The sequence below is a fragment of the Girardinichthys multiradiatus genome, chromosome 18 (assembly GCF_021462225.1).
Source record: "Girardinichthys multiradiatus isolate DD_20200921_A chromosome 18, DD_fGirMul_XY1, whole genome shotgun sequence".
NCBI lineage: Eukaryota > Metazoa > Chordata > Actinopteri > Cyprinodontiformes > Goodeidae > Girardinichthys > Girardinichthys multiradiatus.
The window spans coordinates 47088159-47108186 of NC_061810.1; the positions used below are offsets into that span (position 1 = coordinate 47088159).

At 45.0% G+C, this 20028-nt stretch overlaps 1 protein-coding gene across 2 annotated transcripts in view; it reads left to right on the forward strand.

Annotated features, from left to right (window-relative positions):
* The window catches only part of klc3 (kinesin light chain 3), a 40209-nt gene that overhangs the window by 11853 nt on the left and 8328 nt on the right, over positions 1-20028 (forward strand). For both annotated transcript variants that reach the window (XR_007042348.1, XM_047391325.1), the window contains exons 3-13: positions 5532-5597; positions 5836-6000; positions 9623-9698; positions 10559-10704; positions 10810-10892; positions 11052-11139; positions 11278-11379; positions 16162-16335; positions 16482-16581; positions 17483-17654; positions 17804-17870. Coding sequence is in view for 1 of the 2 variants with exons in the window: in XM_047391325.1 (XP_047247281.1) it covers positions 5532-5597; positions 5836-6000; positions 9623-9698; positions 10559-10704; positions 10810-10892; positions 11052-11139; positions 11278-11379; positions 16162-16335; positions 16482-16581; positions 17483-17654; positions 17804-17870 (1239 nt within the window). In the remaining variant the exon portion in view is untranslated. The remainder of the gene's footprint in view (positions 1-5531; positions 5598-5835; positions 6001-9622; positions 9699-10558; positions 10705-10809; positions 10893-11051; positions 11140-11277; positions 11380-16161; positions 16336-16481; positions 16582-17482; positions 17655-17803; positions 17871-20028) is intronic.

The following is a 20028-nucleotide window of genomic DNA, read 5'->3' on the forward strand; positions in this document are numbered from 1 at the left end:
ATGCTCTTTAGATGCTCTCTAGATGCTCTTTAGACGCTCTCTAGATGCTCTCTAGACGCTCTCTAGACGCTCTCTAGATGTTCTTTAGATGCTCTCTAGATGCTCTCCAGATGCTCTCTAGATGTTCTTTATACTCTCTAGATGCTCCATAGATGATTTCTAGATTCTCTTTAAACGCTCTCTAGATTCTCTTTAAACGCTCTCTAGATTCTCTTTAAACGCTCTCTAGACGCTCTCTAGACGCTCTCTAGATGCTCTCTAGACGCTCTCTAGATGCTCTCCAGATGCTCCATAGATGATTTATAGATTCTCTTTAAACGCTCTCTAGATTCTCTTTAAACGCTCTCTAGATGCTCTCTAGACGCTCTCTAGATGCTCTTTAGACACTCTCTAGATGCTCTCTAGACGCTCTCTAGACACTCTCTATATTCTCTTTAAACACTCTCTAGATGCTCTTTAGATGCTCTCTAGATGTTTTTTAGACGCTCTCTAGATTCTCCATAGATGATATCTAGATTCTCTTTAAATGCTCTCTAGATGTTCTTTAGACTCTCTCTAGATTCTCTTTAAACGCTCTCTAGATTCTCTTGAAATGCTCTCTAGATGTTCTTTAGACTCTCTTTAGATGCTCTCTAGATATTCTTTGACGCTCTCTAGATGCTCTCTAGAAGCTCTCTAGATGTTTTTTAGACACTCTCTAGATGCTCCATAGACGTTCTCTGGATGCTCTTTAGAAGCTGTCTAGATGCTCTCTAGATGGCATTAACGTATTTAAAAAACAATTTAGAGTTTGGTTTTAGACATATTATTGTTTTGATGTTTCCCGTCTGTATTTCATGTATTTGTTTTACTTTTATTGCCCTGTGAATAAATCACTCTGCGATTCCTTATCTGTGAGAGGTGCTTTAAAATTAACATTTACTTACCTACTTATTGGGACCTGCCATAGCAATGCATGGCAGGCACCTATTATTATTCACCTGGTCAAAACCTATCCAATTTAATGCGGCCCGAACCGCAGCGCGCACCCCCACAATATATACATCAAAACGTCCGGCTCGGTCCCGGGAGGTATGCTATTACTTTTATTGGCGTTTCGAGTTACCATGGCGACGTAATTTACGAAAAACCACCCCCCAAAATCCCATAGGAATGAATGGAGTCAGGGGCGAAGGAATCCTCAAAATTCACTGTTTTTGAGGCTTTGCTGTATCGCCATACTTTCACCTAAAAACACAGTTTGACTTTCAGTTTATAGAAAAATCCGCCGGTTCTTCAGACGTGAAAACGGTTTGTTGATAACTGCTACGGTTTCTCTAAAATTAGACTCCAAGCGACACAAAGTTTGTGAGAAAATCACACTTGTAACAGTGGAGATGGCAGTTACTAGAGTGTAAAAAGAAGGGATTTTTCCAGGAAAAATTAGTTTCAACTGGCCCTCACGGCCACAAATTTTGCTCTACAGTCACAATGTTCGGTCAGATTGTAGGGCCGGGCCTCTGCTTTCACACAATAATTTCAAAATTGTTCTAAGTCTCATAGATTTCTGTCAAAACCCCCTCGATCGCCAAGACGCACAGGAATTCTGTAGGCCTTCTCCCATGTATTTTCAATGAGAGCTTGACCTGTAATCCATGAGTGACACCATTTATTTCCATCATCCTATTTTATACTGTGAATGACATAGAGCTATGAAAATCTCCATGATTGGGAACGAGGGATAGCTGTCGCCCACTTTGTTCGGGAGCATGTTCAGGCATTTTTGTCTTTTTCTCCATTTTCCCCCTCTTTTCACCCAGTGTTGTGTCTTTATTATTATATTTTCACTAATAAAGGATATATATTAATGTTCCCCTGTCCGTTCTGATAAAAACGGTCCAAGAATGACATCGATCGCCCCTACGGTTTCCGAGTTATGGCCAGTTGTTCGGGAGCATGCGCCTCCATGTTATAATGCCTAGACCAGGGGAGACACAGAGAGTGAGGTGCTGCGTGAGTGAGAAACAGCAGGTGTCAAGTTACACTGACGCTCTTTGCTGATTGGCTGATTCATTCCTCACTGTTCTATTTATAGCTCTGTGTATCTCCTGCTGTATACAGGTCCTTCTCAAAATATTAGCATATTGTGATAAAGTTCATTATTTTCCGTAATGTCATGATGAAAATTTAACATTCATATATTTTAGATTCATTGCACACTAACTGAAATATTTCAGGTCTTTTATCGTCTTAATACGGATGATTTTGGCATACAGCTCATGAAAACCCAAAATTCCTATCTCACAAAATTAGCATATCATTAAAAGGGTCTCTAAACGAGCTATGAACCTAATCATCTGAATCAACAAGTTAACTCTAAACACCTGCAAAAGATTCCTGAGACCTTTAAAACTCCCAGCCTGGTTCATCACTCAAAACCCCAATCATGGGTAAGACTGCCGACCTGACTGCTGTCCAGAAGGCCACTATTGACACCCTCAAGCAAGAGGGTAAGACAGAAAGAAATTTCTGAACAAATAGGCTGTTCCCATAGTGCTGTATCAAGGTACCTCAGTGGGAAGTCTGTGGGAAGGAAAAAGTGTGGCAGAAAACGCTGCACAACGAGAAGAGGTGACCGGACCCTGAGGAAGATTGTGGAGAAGGGCCGATTCCAGACCTTGGGGGACCTGCGGAAGCAGTGGACTGAGTCTGGAGTAGAAACATCCAGAGCCACCGTGCACAGGATGTGTGCAGGAAATGGGCTACAGGTGCCGCATTCCCCAGGTCAAGCCACTTTTGAACCAGAAACAGCGGCAGAAGCGCCTGACCTGGGCTACAGAGAAGCAGCACTGGACTGTTGCTCAGTGGTCCAAAGTACTTTTTTCGGATGAAAGCAAATTCTGCATGTCATTCGGAAATCAAGGTGCCAGAGTCTGGAGGAAGACTGGGGAGAAGGAAATGCCAAAATGCCAGAAGTCCAGTGTCAAGTACCCACAGTCAGTGATGGTCTGGGGTGCCGTGTCAGCTGCTGGTGTTGGTCCACTGTGTTTTATCAAGGGCAGGGTCAATGCAGCTAGCTATCAGGAGATTTTGGAGCACTTCATGCTTCCATCTGCTGAAAAGCTTTATAGCAGATGAAGATTTCATTTTTCAGCACGACCTGGCACCTGCTCACAGTGCCAAAACCACTGGTAAATGGTTGTTACTGACCATGGTATCACTGTGCTCAATTGGCCTGCCAACTCTCCTGACCTGAACCCCATAGAGAATCTGTGGGATATTGTGAAGAGAACGTTGAGAGACTCAAGACCCAACACTCTGGATGAGCTAAAGGCTGCTATCGAAGCATCCTGGGCCTCCATATGACCTCAGCAGTGCCACAGGCTGATTGCCTCCATGCCACGCCGCATTGAAGCAGTCATTTCTGCAAAAGGATTCCCGACCAAGTATTGAGTGCATAACTGTACATGATTATTTGAAGGTTGACGTTTTTTGTATTAAAAACACTTTTCTTTTATTGGTCGGATGAAATATGCTAATTTTGTGAGATAGAAATTTTGGGTTTTCATGAGCTGTATGCCAAAATCATCCGTATTAAGACAATAAAAGACCTGAAATATTTCAGTTAGTGTGCAATGAATCTAAAATATATGAATGTTAAATTTTCATCATTACATTATGGAAAATAATGAACTTTATCACAATATGCTAATTTTTTTAGAAGGACCTGTATGTCTGGATGTGATTCTGTCTTTCTTTCTGCCTCTGTGTCTCACACACACATCCATGGATTACTATCTTTGTGAGGAATTCACTTTATTGTCTTCATGTCTATGGCTTAAACATGACCCTACCACTAACTCTTTTCCAGCGGGACACACACACCCACACACAGACACATCCATCTATCTTTTTAAGGACTTTCATTGACTTCCATTGATTTTCATTCATTTCTATGCCTTCAACCTGACCCTTTGACCATCTTCATAGGAGGCAACTACATGGCGGCCATGTTCTGTGGGGAACTTAAACAGCATGTACTGCTGTTCCAACACCCACACAACAGTGATTGACCCTAAAGGGCAATTTCTTTCATAACCCTTCCATGGTTACTAATGATTTTTGAAAGCTGATAATAGCATACACAATGATTTCAGAAGAGCACTAAAACTTTCAAAATAAAAGCCTCAACCTTCCATAATTATTATTGATTTTTTTAAGCTGATAATAGCATACACAATGATTTTGGAATAGCAAGCAGGTTCTATATAACTAGTGGAAGTAACCCAGACCTGAAAGGACAACTATACTGGACTTTCAAAATAAGACAGAAAATGCTCTACAAAATAAAAGCCTTTACATTTTAAACAAAAGATGATTGCAGCACTGGGCTTCACGCTAATGTTGGAGCTCACCCAGTGTTGGACTATGCTGGTCCTTTGAAATAAGGGTTACTGAAACTTTCAAAATAAAAGCCTCAACCTTCCATAGTTTCTATGGATTAAGCTGACAAGAGCATAGAAAATGATTTTTAAATAGCAAGCGGGTTCTATATAACTAATGGAACTAAGCCAGACCTGAAAGGACAACCAAGCTGGATTTTTCAAAATAAGACTACACATGCTCTACAAAATAAAAGCCTTTACACTTTAAACAATGGATAATTGCAGGACTGGGCTTCACACTACTCTTGGAGTTCACCCAGTATTGGAACATGGACTATGGGGGACCTTTGAAATAAGGCCTTCTGAAACTATCAAAATAAAATCTTCAACCTTCCATACTTACTAATGATTTTTTAAGCTTATAATAGCATTCATAACGATTTTTAAATAGCAAGCAGGATCTATATAACTAATGGAACTAACCCATACCTGGAGGGACAACCATGCTGGACTTTCAAAATAAGACAAAACATGCTCTACAAAATAAAAGCCTTTGCATTTTAAACAATAGATCATTTCAGGACCGGGCTTCACACTAATGTTGGAGCTCACCCAGTGTTGCCCATTTAAAATAAGGCTTACTGAAAATTTCAAAATAAAAGCCTCAGTCTTCCAGAGTCACTAGTAATATTTTAAGCTGATAATAGCATACATAATGAATTTAAAATAGCAACCAGGTTCTATATAACTAGTGGAACTACGCCAGACCTGAAAGTACAACCATGCTGGACTTTCAAAATAAGACAGAACATGCTCTACAAAATAAAAGCCTTTGCATTTTAAACAATAGATCATTTCAGGACCGGGCTTCACACTAATGTTGGAGCTCACCCAGTGTTGCCCATTTAAAATAAGGCTTACTGAAAATGTCAAAATAAAAACCTCAGTCTTCCAGAGTCACTAGTAATATTTTAAGCTGATAATAGCATAGACAATGAATTTTAATAAAAATAGCAAGCTCCGGTCCAAGAAGCACGCACCAAGAGGCAGGCCCCGTCTAAATTTCTTCCGAAATTTTCTAGTTATTTTCTACTGTTTCAGATTGGTAATCTTTATTTGTCTTGAATTACTAATTTATAACTGGTATTTTCTTCTTATTTTATGCAGGTGATGATGGCTTTGTCGGCTCATCTCGGTTCCCTGGAGGCAGAGAAGCAAAAGCTGCGAGCTCAAGTAGGATTCAGTAGGAACACAAGATACCTGACTATAATCTCCATGTGTAACTGTCTGTGGGGGCAAACAGCTGTACCTTTTGCTTGGATCATTGCTAAAACCAAAGCTTTGTTCTTTCCATCTCCGTTGACACTCTTTCGCTTTAGTTTCTTTTCTAATTTATCATCTGTCTGTTCTGCGCTCTTATCTCCCATTTCTAATTTTCTGTTTTTGGTTCTTGGTGTTTGGTCCCCTTCAGGTGCGTCGTCTTGTTCAGGAGAACCAGTGGCTGAGGGACGAGCTGGCCAGCGCTCAGCAGCGGCTGCAGGACAAGGAGCAGGAGGTGGTCACCCTGGAGGAGCAAAACAAACACCTGCAGTTCATGTCCTCCATACGCAAATACGACCAGGATGAGCCTCCTTTGGTGAGGACCAACAAACTGCTCACAGATCTCTGTGTGAACGTTCAGGAAATGATAAATTTAAACAGTTAAGGCACCTGTACCACTAAAATAAGAGTGAGCGAAAAAATTTGCTAACTGAGGAAGACGTGAACCAACATTTACAGGCATTTGGAAAAGCTTATGTAATCACATTTTTGGCAAGAGGATGTCAGACGTTCTGCACCAATATATTATTAGCTGAGAAAGCTGTTATTTCTGTTTTGTCACAAACGTCTTATTAATAGTGAGGCAGACAGAGCAACATAAATTCTGGTTTTCTTCAGAGGAACACTTCACTGTGCTGTTACAGCTGCTCTGGTCTCCTTGAGAGGGAAACAGCTGATCTGATTCCTTCGTTATGGCTCTAAACCATCGTAACATGAGTGGGGCAAATATAATATGCTGTATCTTTGTAGCTCTAAAAACAAGGAGTGAAGACTTAGCAGTGATACTTGTGTGTTAAAATGTCACAGAAGTCTTCAGACATCAGAAACGCCAAAGAAAGATTGCGTGGAACTAAAGCACAGTGCAAAAACCGTAAAATGCCACTCATCTTTATAGTTGACTCCTAAGCTGCCAAGTGCTCTTGAGCAGCACTTCTCCAGGTTTTTAAAGGTCTTTCCAGGTTTCTTTGGGATCATTCATATTTAGCCAACCAGAAGTCATTAAAAGTCAGGATTTGTAAATGTGGCCAACACCTTTTTGTGAAAGAAAATGGTTTGATTAATTAGGTTTACTCAGTTGCATAGTTACATTTCTTTTGCTTTGTCACACCAAACTAGTCTTTGTTTACCTTGAAGTAATGAAATCACTGAATCAAACTGAACTGTGATGGAGAGCTGAGTTGTAATGTTTGTTTTATTTCTATGCATCTGCACATTGCATCATTAATGTCAGAACATGCAATTCTCAAAGAAATCTCGGGAGCTCCATCTCAGGCTCTACAGGCCTCAGTTAGCATGCTAATTGTTAAAGAGACTGGACCATAAGTTAAAAACTGAATAAGTGTGGTCTGTTTGGAAGGATTGAAGGAAAATGTCTCTTTTCTCTACAGATAAACAAAATAAGCATGACAGCATGACTTAAGTTTTGAAAGTTGCATCTGAATAAACCACAAGACTTCTGGAACGATGTCCTTCGGACAGATGAGACCAGGGCAGAGATGTATGAGCAATATGCGAAGCACCATGTTTGGAGGAAAACAAACGCAGCAAATCCACACAAACACTTAATATGAACCGACAGGCATGGAGGTGGAGGTCTGATAATTTGGGCTTGTTTTACAACATTAAGACCTGGGTGCTTTGAGTCATCCAGTCAACAAAAAACTCCTCTGTATGCCAAAATATTCAAATATGAGACTGTCTGTCAGCTGAAGGTTTGTCCAAACTAGATCTTCAACTGAAAAAGAAAATAATGAAGGTGCTGCTCTGATTCAGAGTCCAGACCTAAACCTGAATGAAACCCTGTGGTGGGACCTTAGTACAGTGGTCCTCAACCCTGGTCGTCTGGACCCACTGTCCTGCATGTTTTAGGACTTCCCTTCTGCCATGGACCTCACGTACCTGAAAGGTTGATTAGCAGGCTTCTGCAGCACTTGGTGGCAGCTGAGCAGGTAATTCAAGATTCTTTATTGTCATTATGTCACCATTATGAAATTAATCAGAGACCCAACTCAAAAGATACACATGTAGGTTATAGACTCAAAATTTAAAAACACTATAGAAAAAGAGAACATCTGTACATGGAATGTGGGAAGGAGTATTTAGTATTTACATATAGTGCAGCTTGTGCTGAAACAGTCCGAGATGTGCTGGTGATTTATTTGTCAGCAGGGATGTGTAGGAGTCATCCATTTTGGTTGGACAGCGTGACATGCGCAGCTCAACAGACGTCGCAGCTCTGACGTTACCCAGGATTATAAAACCCGCGGAAATAAACTTTCGTTGCCATTTCCAGCGTGTCTCACTGGACGACGCATCGGAGGCGCATATCTGGAGAGACAAAAGCTCGCAGGTGAACTTTTTTATTTTTTATTTTTTTCTCCACACAAGCTAGAAGAGCTAGAAAGCTGGAAATCTGTCTGATACAAGAAGGTCAGAAGATTCATAACCAATTGAAGACCCCACTGACACCCGGCGCAGGTGAAAACCCACAGAAGTTTTATTTCCAAGGAGATGAGTTTTCTCTTTGTTGATTCAGTCGACTAAACGGTTCTATTTTCCCCTCCTGGACAGATGAGAAGTTTGCCTTTTTTTTTTTTTTTCTTTGCTGTGCAAGTGTCGCTGAATCATGCAGCGCGGATGCGATCAGCAAGGTGTTCATGTTTTTGTCCAGCTGATCAGAATCAGCCAGGAGTTAGAAGTTGGACTTTTAAAGTTTTCCATTCAAAGGAACTACGGTCTGGGCCTTGTGGCCTGACCACTCCGTTGTTCCAGTTTTATTACTGGAGATTTTCCACTGAGTTCCCCTCATAGTTTTATGACCCTTTGTTCGAGATTTGGGGCAATCAGCTGCTAGAAGCTAAAGGGGCGCAGCCCACCGTCTAACAGCTGATCGCTGCAATCGAGACATCAGCTCACCAGGAGGGCTTCACTTTCCAAGTTAACCCAAATTACACATTTTGTCCATAAAATTGCTGGTTTGATCTTCATAGAAACTCAATGTGCATATAGTCTCTATTATTATTGTTAGGTAGTCATTTTTTCTCCTTTGTGTAGAATAGTGCTTGTTAGTTAGGTGAAGGTTTTAATTATAATTTTTGATAAATATTAATTAATCAATAATCATAATCCCTACAGATGTTTAATGTCTGCCTGCAGGGGGACAATTGCCTTCACTGCTTTGGGAAAGAAACTGTTTCTGAGTCAATTTGTTTTTGATGTGATGTTCCTAGATCATTTTCCTGATGGAAGTAGGACATTGCTTGTGTGTGTGTGCTCTCTATGTGTCTGTCCCTTTTCTGGACTCATGCTGCATAAACCGAGTCCAGATCCGGTAGACGACATCCCACAATCCCCTGTGCTGTCCTCACCACCCGTCCTCGGTCCTTTCTCTCCTGTGCAGTGCAGCTCCCATACCTCGCTGTCGCACTGAGGCACAGGATGCTTTCAGTTGTGGCCCTGTAAAAGTTTGTAAGGCAGTCATTTGAATCAGGGACTGGATTCATATGATCTAAAACATGAAGAACAGTGGGCCCTGTGGACCAGGATTGAGAACCACTGCATTAACAAACCTGCACCAAAACTAATGTTTGGAAACATTAACAAACTGAAGCGACGACGTTTATCAGAGTGAGTCAGAATTCCTCACAATGATGTGAGAAACTGATGAAGTCGGCTAACAAAACGACTACAGAGTCATGGGGTGTACTTAGTGTTTCACACACGACTTTCTCCATTTCAACTTCATCTTTGTTTAATAGATGATGAAAGTGCGAAGGCCTTTCTGTACACTTGAGACTAAATTTAAATAATTTTAGAACCTGGTAAAAACCGGATCAAGTTTTTTGATGTCTTGATACATAAAACTCAAATAGAAAGAGGGTGTACTTTCTTTTTACCATGACTGTTGGGACTATTTTAAATGCACGTTCTTCTTGCAGGACGAGAAAGAAACCTCCTCCAACAAGGAGTCTCTGGATGATTTGTTTCCTGCAGAGGATGAGGAACAGTCTCAGAGTAAGTCTGGGGTTTCAGATTATATTTCATGTTACTTTTATTAAATCAATCATCTGAGAAATGGTTAAAATAGTTACAGACTATAGAAAGCCTCTTTTCTAAAATTTACAAAGCAGCTGAGATACATTTGTGTCAGTCGATAAAAGGAGAACAATTTTATTTTAGTCTAGGTGGTACAAAATGTTAGAAATCTTAAGAAATAAAGTTAACAGCAGAAAACATTTTGGTGAATCAAACCATTAATATATGCTTTATTCAGCATCAGATCAACATGTAAGTTTGTTAAAATTGTCTATTTGCAGCTGATAAAGTGAGTTTGACCTTTTCTGATCTCCAAATACAAACCTGTTAATTCAATGAAGGTTTTAGCAACTTTCATTTTCTGCACAAGAGGATCAAAACACATAGTGTGGGATTTCTTCCTTTAGGATTTCTTTTGTATAAAACAGATTAATCTTTAGTTCAATTAGCTTATTAATCTTGTATTCTGTCTTTTAGTGTAAACAATAGAAAAGTCAAACCATGAAGTAGCTTGGCATAGGAAGTCAGGCCTCCTCTTTCAGCAGAACCTCTGGATAGACAGAAAAGCACGTGTCCTTCAAACCAAAAGAATCAAACTGGCCTGTAGGATCCAGTTTTCCATAGCAGGAAGCTTTTGGAAAATATTTGCATATTTACAGCAGTTGCTAACATTCAGGAAAACTGATCAAATTATCTTTGCAGTTTGAAATTGAAACCATGAAAACTTATCAGACTAGATTTGACTTGACAAGTAAAATTGTTTGATATCTAACCTGTTTAGCTGCATCACCTCTCCACTCTGATCGTTTGAACTGAAGATATAAATGTTTTTCTTCCAGTGTCCCAGCCTCACCACAGCAGTGCAGCCGCCGCCGCACAGCAGGGTGGCTACGAGATCCCGGCCCGCCTTCGAACGCTCCACAACCTGGTCATCCAGTACGCATCTCAGGGACGGTATGAGGTCGCCGTGCCGCTCTGCAAACAGGTGACAGAGGGGCTTCTGCTCCCCCATCTCTCTCCCCCTCCAGACGACAGTTAAAACATGTTTCTGACCAAAACAGCAGCAAGTCTGATGATTATGTCCCAACAGGCTTTGGAAGACCTGGAGAAGTCCTCAGGCCACACCCACCCGGATGTAGCAACCATGCTCAACATACTGGCTCTGGTGTACAGGTGAGGCAGCAGAGGATGAGGTCACTTCTCAGAGATCTGTTTTTCTTTTCAATTGAATCAGTGAGTCGGGTCCAGTTTAGAGTAAAAATAAATAAATGGCGATTTGTTCTATTTAACTAACAATTTCAAAGCTTTGACTAATTTTTGTTTTAAATGCAGAGATCAGAACAAATACAAAGAGGCAGCGAACCTTCTGAACGATGCTTTGGAGATCAGGGAGAAAACTCTTGGGATGGATCATCCAGCTGTAAGAAACCCTCCTTTATTAAATCAGTAAAACAGATTTCACTGTTGTGCAGCGTAACAGATAATTTTTTGTTTCCCTCAAGAGTTTTATTGGGCTCAAAAACGACGCTATAAAGTTTTTTTTATTTTGTTTTCACAGGTGGCAGCGACACTGAACAACCTGGCTGTGCTTTATGGTAAAAGAGGAAAATATAAAGAAGCAGAGCCACTTTGTAAAAGAGCTCTTGAGATCAGAGAGAAGGTAAGACGATCAGACTTCCTAATTATTACTATTTATCACAATCCTAACCCAGACTGTCATCAACCTTTACAGTCTAAAGAGTCATATTTCTCCTCGCTCCTACTAAATAAAATGTCTATAGCCGTTAGACCTACATGACCCTTAAAAAAGGTAATCAGGTTTACTAAATGACTACTAAATTAAAAATGTTTGTCTTAAATAAACCACAATTTAATTTTACTTTTAGGTTATAGAAACAAAGGAAAACATCAAGGCTTTAAACCAAGAGAAAGTTTGCCTTTTCTTCAAAGAAAATGAAAACACATAGTTGCAACATAATGACAAAAAATGACTGAAAACAAAATTATTCCTTGTACCAATAGTGTCGTTCTGCAGATATTGTATGAAAAAACTGCAAAGATTCTCCTCTATATCATTTTGACCAAAGTTAAGAGCCACTGTGAAGAGCCTAAAGACCCACATGTTGCTCCAGATCTGCAGTCCTAAACCGATACTTTACCTTGTTCGGGCTTTTCATGATTTCATTGCATTGTTGTTTTTACGCACTGCATCCTGCAACAATTGGTAACTGTTGCCTTGCATGAAGGAGGTTCTGGGTTCATATCCCAAACTGGAGTCTTTCTGCATGTTCTCCTCATGCAAAATGGGTTCTCTCTGGGTACCCTGGATTCCTCCCACAGTCCAAAAACATGACTGTTAGGTTAACTGGACTCACTAAATATCCCTCAGATATGAGTGGATGTCTGTTTGTCCTGTGTGTCTCTGTGTTGTGTTGTGATGCACTGGCGATCGGTCCCCAGCCTCTTGTCCAATCACCGCTGTAGAAAGGCACCAGAACCCCTGACCCCCTCACCGCCTAATAATCCATGAAGTACAGGCAGTTAAAGGCGATGAATGGATAGATGTGGTTTTCATTATACCGTCCCCCTCCTTGAACCGCCACCTTAACGTGGTGGAGGGGTTTGAGTGCTCGAATGATCCTAGAGGCTATGTTGTCTGGGGCTTAAATGCCCCTGGTAGGGTCTCCCATGGCAAACAGGCTCTAGGTGACGGGTCAGACAAAGAGCGGTTCAAGAACCCCTCATGATGACTACAGAATCGAGGCACGTGACGTCGCCCGGTACGGCGGAGCCGGGGTCCCACCCTGGAGCCAGGCCTGGGGTCGGGAGTCGTCGGAGAGCGCCTGGTGGTTGGGTTGTTCCTCGCGGGACCCGGCCGGGCCAAGCCCGAACAAGACACGCAAGACCATCCCGAACGAGAGACGCGAGGCCATCCCCCAGTGGGCCCACCACCTGCAGGGGGAACCGTGAGGAACCGGTGCAAAGAGGATTGAGCGGCGGATGAAGGTGGAGACCTCGGTGGCCCGATCCCCGGATGCTTAGGCAGGCTCTAGGGACGTGGAATGTCACCTCGGGGGAAGGAGCCTGAGCTTGTGCGGGAGGTCGAGAGATATCAACTAGAAATAGTCAGGCTCACCTCCATGCACAGTGTGGGGTCTGGAACCCATCTCCATGAGAGGGGCTGGACTCTCTTCTACTCTGGAGTGGCCCACGGGGAGAGGCGGCGGGCTGGTGTGGGTTTGCTTGTTGCCCCCCAGCTCAGCCGTCTCGTGTTGGGGTTTACCCCAGTGGATGAGAGGGTCGTATCCCTGCGCCTTTGGGTTGGGGAGAGGTCTCTGACTATCATTTCAGCCTACGGGCCGAGTGGTAGTGCGGAGTACCCGGCCTTCTTGGTGTCCCTGTCGGGGGTGCTGGATAGTGCCCCTCCCGGGGGCTCCATTATTCTGCTGGGGGACTTCAACGCCCACGTGGGAAACGACAGTGATACCTGGAGAGGCGTGATTGGAAGGAATGGCCTCCACGATCTGAATCCAAGTGGTGTTTTGTTATTGGACTTCTGTGCTAGTCACGGATTGTCCATAATGAACACCATGTTCAAACATAAGGGTGTCCATCAGTGCACTTGGCACGAGGACACCCTAGGCAGGAGGTCAATGATCGACTTTATTGTCGTATCAGCAGACCTTTGGCCACATGTTTTGGACACTCGGGTGAAGAGAGTGGCTGAGCTGTCCACTGATCACCACCTGGTGGTGAGTTGGATCCGCTGGAGGAGGAGAAAACTGGATAGATTTGGCAGGCCCAAGCGCATAGTGAGGGTCTGCTGGGAACGTCTGGCCAGGGATGGAATCAACTCTCACCTCCGGGAGAGCTTTGACCAGATTCCGAGAGATGTTGGAGACATAGAGTCTGAGTGGACCATGTACTCCGCATCTATTGTAGCTGCGGCCGTAAGGTCTGCGGTGCCTGTCGCGGCGGCAATCCCCGAACCAGGTGGTGGACACCGGCAGTAAGTGACGCTGTCAAGCTGAAGAAGGGGTCCTTCTCTGCTGTGGTTGGCTTGTGGGACTCCTGAGGCGGCTGACGGGTATCGTGGGTGCCGCGGCCCGGGCGGTGGCAGAGGCAAAAACCCGGACCTGGGAGGAGTTTGGTGAGGCCATGGAGAGAAGGACTATCGGTTGGCCCCGAAGCGATTCTGGCAAACCGTCCGGCGCCTCAGGAGGGGGAAGCAGTGCTTTGCCAACACTGTTTACAGTGGCGGTGGGGAGCTGCTGACCTCGACTGGGGACATTATCGGGCGGTGGAAGGAGTACTTCGAGGATCTCCTCAATCCTGCCATCACGCATTCCGTGGTGGAAACAGAGGCTGGGGACTCGGGGTTGGACTCTTTCATCAACCAGGCTGAAGTCACCGAGGTGGTTAAAAAGCTCTGCGGTGGCAGGGCTTCGGGGGTGGATGAGATCCGCCCTGAGTACCTCAAGTCTTTGGATGTTGTGGGGCTGTCATGGTTGACACGCCTCTTCAACATTGCCTGGCGGACGGGGACAGTGCCTCTGGATTGGCAGACTGGGGTGGTGGTCCCCCTACATAAAAAGGGTGACCGGAGGGTGTGTTCCAACTACAGGGGGATCACACTCCTCAGCCTCCCTGGTAAGGCCTACGCCAGGGTATTGGAGAGGAGAGTCCGACCGATAGTCAAACCCCGGCTTCAGGAGGAACAGTGTGGTTTTCGTCCCGGCCGTGGAACACTGGACCAGCTCTATACCCTCTACAGGGTACTCGAGCGTTCATGGGAGTTTGCCCAACCGGTCCACATGTGTTTAGTGGACCTGGAGAAAGCATTCGACTGTGTCCCTCGTGATGCCCTGTGGGGGGTGCTCCAGGAGTATGGAATCGGTGGCTCTTTATTAGGGGCCATCCGGTCTCTGTACAAGCGGAGCAGGAGTTTTGTTCGCATTGCCGGCACTAAGTCGGACCTGTTCCCAGTGCATGTTGGACTCCGGCAGGGCTGCCCTTTGTCACCGGTCCTGTTCATAACTTTTATGGACAGGATTTCTAGACGCAGCCAAGGGCCGGAGGGGGTCTGGTTTGGGGACCAGAGGATTTCGTCTCTTCTTTTTGCAGATGACGTGGTCCTGCTGGCCCCCTCTAGCCAAGACCTACAGCATGCGCTGTGGCGGTTCGCAGCCGAGTGTGAAGTGGCTGGGATGAAGATCAGCTCCTCCAATTCCGAGGCCATGGTACTCGACCGGAAAAGGGTGGCTTGTCCTCTTCAGGTTGGAGGGGAGTTCCTGCCTCAAGTGGAGGAGTTTAAGTATCTCGGGGTCTTGTTCACAAGTGAGGGAAAAATGGAGCGGGAGATCGACAGACGGATCGGTGCAGCTGCCACAGTAATGGGGGCGCTGTGCCGGTCCATTGTGGTGAAGAGAAAGCTGAGCCGAAAAGTGAAGCTCTCAATTTACTGGTCGGTCTACGTTCCTACCCTCACCTATGGCCATGAACTTTGGGTCATGACCGACAGAACGAGATCCCGGATACAAGCGGCTGAAATGAGCTTCCTCCGTAGGGTGGCGGGCACTCCCTTAGAGATAGGGTGAGGAGCTCGGCCATCCGGGAGGGGCTCGGAGTAGAGCCGCTACTCCTCCACATCAAGAGGAGCCAGTTGAGGTGGCTCGGGCATCTATACCGGATGCCTCCTGGACGCCTTCCTCGGACGCCTTCCTCGGGAGGTGTTCCTTGCACGTCCCACCGGGAGGAGGCCCAGGGGACGCTGGAGGGACTATGTCTCTCGGCTGGCCTGGGAACGCCTTGGGCTCCACCCGGAGGAGCTGGAGGAGGTGTCTGGGGAGAGGGACGTCTGGGCGTCTCTGCTGAGTCTGCTGCCCCCGCGACCCGGTCCCGGATAAGTGGAAGACGACGAGTACGAGTGGATAGATGTGGTTTTTATTATACAAACTAATATTTGGTTAAATGTCTTTTAGCAAATTGGACCGAGCTATCTATAAAGCCCTGACATTTCTGCATGCTAATCAGTGATCCAGTGAGAAATGGCAAAATTCAATAATAAATTCAAACTTGCGTAGCATGACCTTGTTCATATGAATAAATGTGATTGCATGTTTCATAGTCCTCCACCGCAGGGAAAATAATTCAAATAAATGAGTAAAAGCCCCAAATTATTACATAAATCATATCTATGATGATTGGGTGCAAACTTCAGTAGGCCTGTATATTTTATGTGATAAACTGGTAAATCCTTAAATAATTTTAGAAAATAATATTTTTATTTTTATGTATGAACTTTCAGTTAAGCTTATGAATTGAGACCTTTTACTTGCCTCCTGTCTTCTAGAAACCTTCAATGACTCTCAGGTTTTTTTGTCCTTCCTGGAGATAAAATCGTTGTTTTGGAAATAATCACGGATTTGTTCTCTTCGCTCAGGTTCTGGGTACAGACCACCCCGACGTGGCCAAGCAGCTGAACAACTTGGCTCTGCTGTGTCAGAACCAGGGGAAGTACCAGGAAGTGGAGCAGTACTACGAACGTGCTCTGCACATTTATCAGAGCAAACTGGGACCAGACGATGCCAACGTGGCAAAGACCAAGAACAACCTGGTGAGACGATACAGAAACCCGGTTCATGTTTGTGTTGCGACTCTTTCCAGAAATTCTGTTGCTGATTGTTCTGTTATATTTTTTAACTCGGCTGATCCAGTCAGATTTTAGAACCAGAAATGTTTTTGTTTTCTTCTCATTTTCAGGCATCATGTTATCTGAAACAGGGGAAATACAGACAAGCTGAAGCTCTTTACAAAGAGATTCTGACCAGAGCTCATGAAAACGAGTTTGGATCTGTGGAAGGTAAAAACTAAATCTGATTATTCTGCACAAGTTGTTTTAATACAAAATATATTTAATTTGATAAGAATGTTTGACTCTGATCACACAGCTGCAGAGAAATCAACCTTTTTGTTTTCTTTTAAGGTATTTACATCTAGACCTCTTGAAAATGTTGAATTTAGTGACACTTTTGTCTAAATTCGCCCAGTTTTCAATTAATCTTACAGATCAGTTCACGTGATGGACCTGTGGTTCTGTTGTTAAACCAATACTTAACATTAGAGAGCAGACCGGAAGAGGAAATCTCTCTGAAACAAACAATGACCTTATATGCATTGGAAAAAAAACTCCTAATGTGTAATCTGTTACGTTTTACTCATATGTTTTTATCTTTAGTGTTCTTCAAAGAACACAAACATTGAAATTTACACTCTATATGCATTCATATTTAATAAGTTAGAACATTTATTTCAGTAATTAATTCACTAAAACAGATTAATTCCACTCAGATGGATGTTTCCAAGCCTTTATGATGATTTTCTGTTTTAATGTTAGAATATTACATCAGACCAATAAGACATTTTTAATACAGAAACATGGGCTTCATAAAAAGTATGTTTTATACCTGCTTAAAAGTTATTTTCAAAATGTACTTTTAATCTAACCATGTTTTTCATATCATAGCGAGTGAGCACAAAAACATCCAGTGACCCTTCTTATAGTTTTTTCTTCTCTACTTTGTTTCAAATAAATATTGCATTTTTAATTTACTTCTGAGCAGAATAGAATTGACAATACAATTATTTTTAGTTTAATGAGAGAGTTTGAGAGTTTTATAATGTGCAGAACTGGACCAACCCCTGATTTGGTCCAGTTCTGCACCACGGAGATCAGTAGGTGGGTTCTCCTGCCTGTCCTCCAGGTGACGGACGTCCTCGCTGGTCCAGTGTGGAGGACGGCAGCTCCACGCAGGACGGACTCAAGCGCAGCAGCTCCTTCACCAAGCTCAGGGAGTCGATACGTCGAAGCAGCGAGAAACTGGTGCGCAAACTAAAAGGAGTTGGAATAGAGGAGATGACCCCGAGGAATGCTGGGTAATATTCCAGAACATGGAAATCCCACTTTGATCTGAAACCAGAACAGTTTAAAAAGCGACCGAGTTTTGTTTTTTGACTTGAAGGTGGCTAACGCTTTGGTTGAATTCCTCTGCCACGTTTCAGCAACAGTCTTCCTTCCTTTGCAGGATGAAGAGGGCAAACTCCCTGAATGTGTTGAATGTTGGAACCAGAGACAATCTGGATGGCACCCAGGTGATTGTCTCACTCTTGTGCTGTATGCAGCAATTACAATCAAGGAAAAAAACTAAGTACACCCCAGATTTCAATAGCTTGTAACCTTCTGCTGCAGGAACTCTGGGCCACTCCTCTTTACAACATTTTTTCAGTTTATTATGATTTACACACATTTATTACTCTAGAAAAAGGATAAAAGAAGCCCACAGTATCACCCCTTCTCCACCATGCTTGACATTTGGTATGGGTGTTTTTACTGATATGCTGTGGGTAGTTTTCTCCATACATGGTGCTGTGTTGTATGTCCAAATAGCTCTTCTTCTTTTTGTGCAGTCTGTCCAACCGACATTGTTTCAGACGTCCTGTGGTTCCCATGTTCTTTATGAACCTTAACCTTAACGTGGTGGAGGGGTTTGAGTGCTCAAATGATCCTAGAGGCTATGTTGTCTGGGGCCTAAAAGCCCCTGGTAGGGTCTCCCATGGCAAACAGGCTCTAGGTGATGGGTCAGACAAAGAATGGTTCAAGAACCCCTCATGAAGAACACAATATCGAGGCACGTGACGTCGCCTGGTACAGCGGAGCCGGGGTCCCACCCTGGAGCCAGGCCTGGGGTCGGGACTCGTCGGAGAGCGCCTGGTGGCCAGGTTGCTCCTCGTGGGACCCGGCCGGACTGAGCCCGAACGAGAGACGCGAGGCCATCCCCCAGTGGGCCCACCACCTGCAGGGGGAACCGTGAGGGACCGGTGCAAAGAGGATTGGGTGGCGGACGAAGGTGGAGACCTCAGCGGCCCGATCCCCGGATGCTTAGGCTGGCTCTAGGGACGTGGAATGTCACCTCGCTGGGGGGGAAGGAGTCTGAGCTTGTGCGGGAGGTCGAGAGATATCGACTAGAAATAGTTGGGCTCGCCTCCACGCACAGCGTGGGCTCTGGAACCCATCTCCTTGAGAGGGGCTGGACTCTCTTCTACTCTGGAGTGGCCCACGGGGAGAGGCGGCGGGCTGGTGTGGGTTTGCTTGTTGCCCCCCAGCTCAGCCGTCTCGTGTTGGGGTTTACCCCAGTGGATGAGAGGGTCGTATCCCTGCGTCTTCGGGTTGGGGAGAGGTCTCTGACTATCATTTCAGCCCACGGGCCGAGTGGTAGTGCGGAGTACCCTGCCTTCTTGGCGTCCCTGTCGGGGGTGCTGGATAGTGCCCCTCCCGGGGACTCCATTATTCTGCTGGGGGATTTCAACGCCCACGTGGGGAACGACAGTGACACCTGGAGAGGCGTGATCGGGAGGAATGGCCTCCCCGATCTGAATCTGAGTGGTGTTTTGTTATTGGACTTCTGTTCTAGTCACGGATTGTCCATAACGAACACCATGTTCAAACATAAGGGTGTCCATCAGTGCACTTGGCACCAGGACACCCTAGGCAGGAAGTCAATGATCGACTTTGTTGTCGTATCATCAGACCTTCGGCCGCATGTTTTGGACACTCGGGTGAAGAGAGGGGCTGAGCTGTCCACTGATCATCACCTGGTGGTGAGTTGGATCCGCTGGAGGAGAAGGAAGCCAGACAGACTTGGCAGGCCCAAGCGCATAGTGAGGGTCTGCTGGGAACGCCTGGCGGAGCCCTCAGCCAGGGATGTATTCAACTCTCACCTCCGGGAGAGCTTCGACCAGATCCCGGGGGATGTTGGAGACATAGAGTCCGAGTGGACCATGTTCTCCGCATCTATTGTCGATGCTGCTGCCCGTAGCTGCGGCCGTAAGGTCTGCGGTGCCTGTCGTGGCGGCAATCCCAGAACCCGGTGGTGGACACTGGCAGTAAGGGATGCTGTTAAGCTGAAGAAGGAGTCCTATCGGCTGTGGTTGGCTTGTGGGACGCCTGAGGCGGCTGACGGGTACCGTGAGGCCAAGCGTGCTGCGGCCCGGGATGTGGCAGAGGCAAAAACCCGGGCCTGGGAAGAGTTCGGTGAGGCCATGGAGAAGGACTACCGGTTGGCCTCGAAGCGATTCTGGCAAACCGTCCGGCGCCTCGGGAGGGGGAAGCAGTGCTTTGCCATTTGCCAACACTGTTTATAGTGGGGGCGGGAGACTGCTGACCTCGACTGAGGACATTATCGGGCGGTGGAAGGAGTACTTCGAGGATCTCCTCAATCCTGCCATCACGCATTCCCTGGTGGAAACAGAG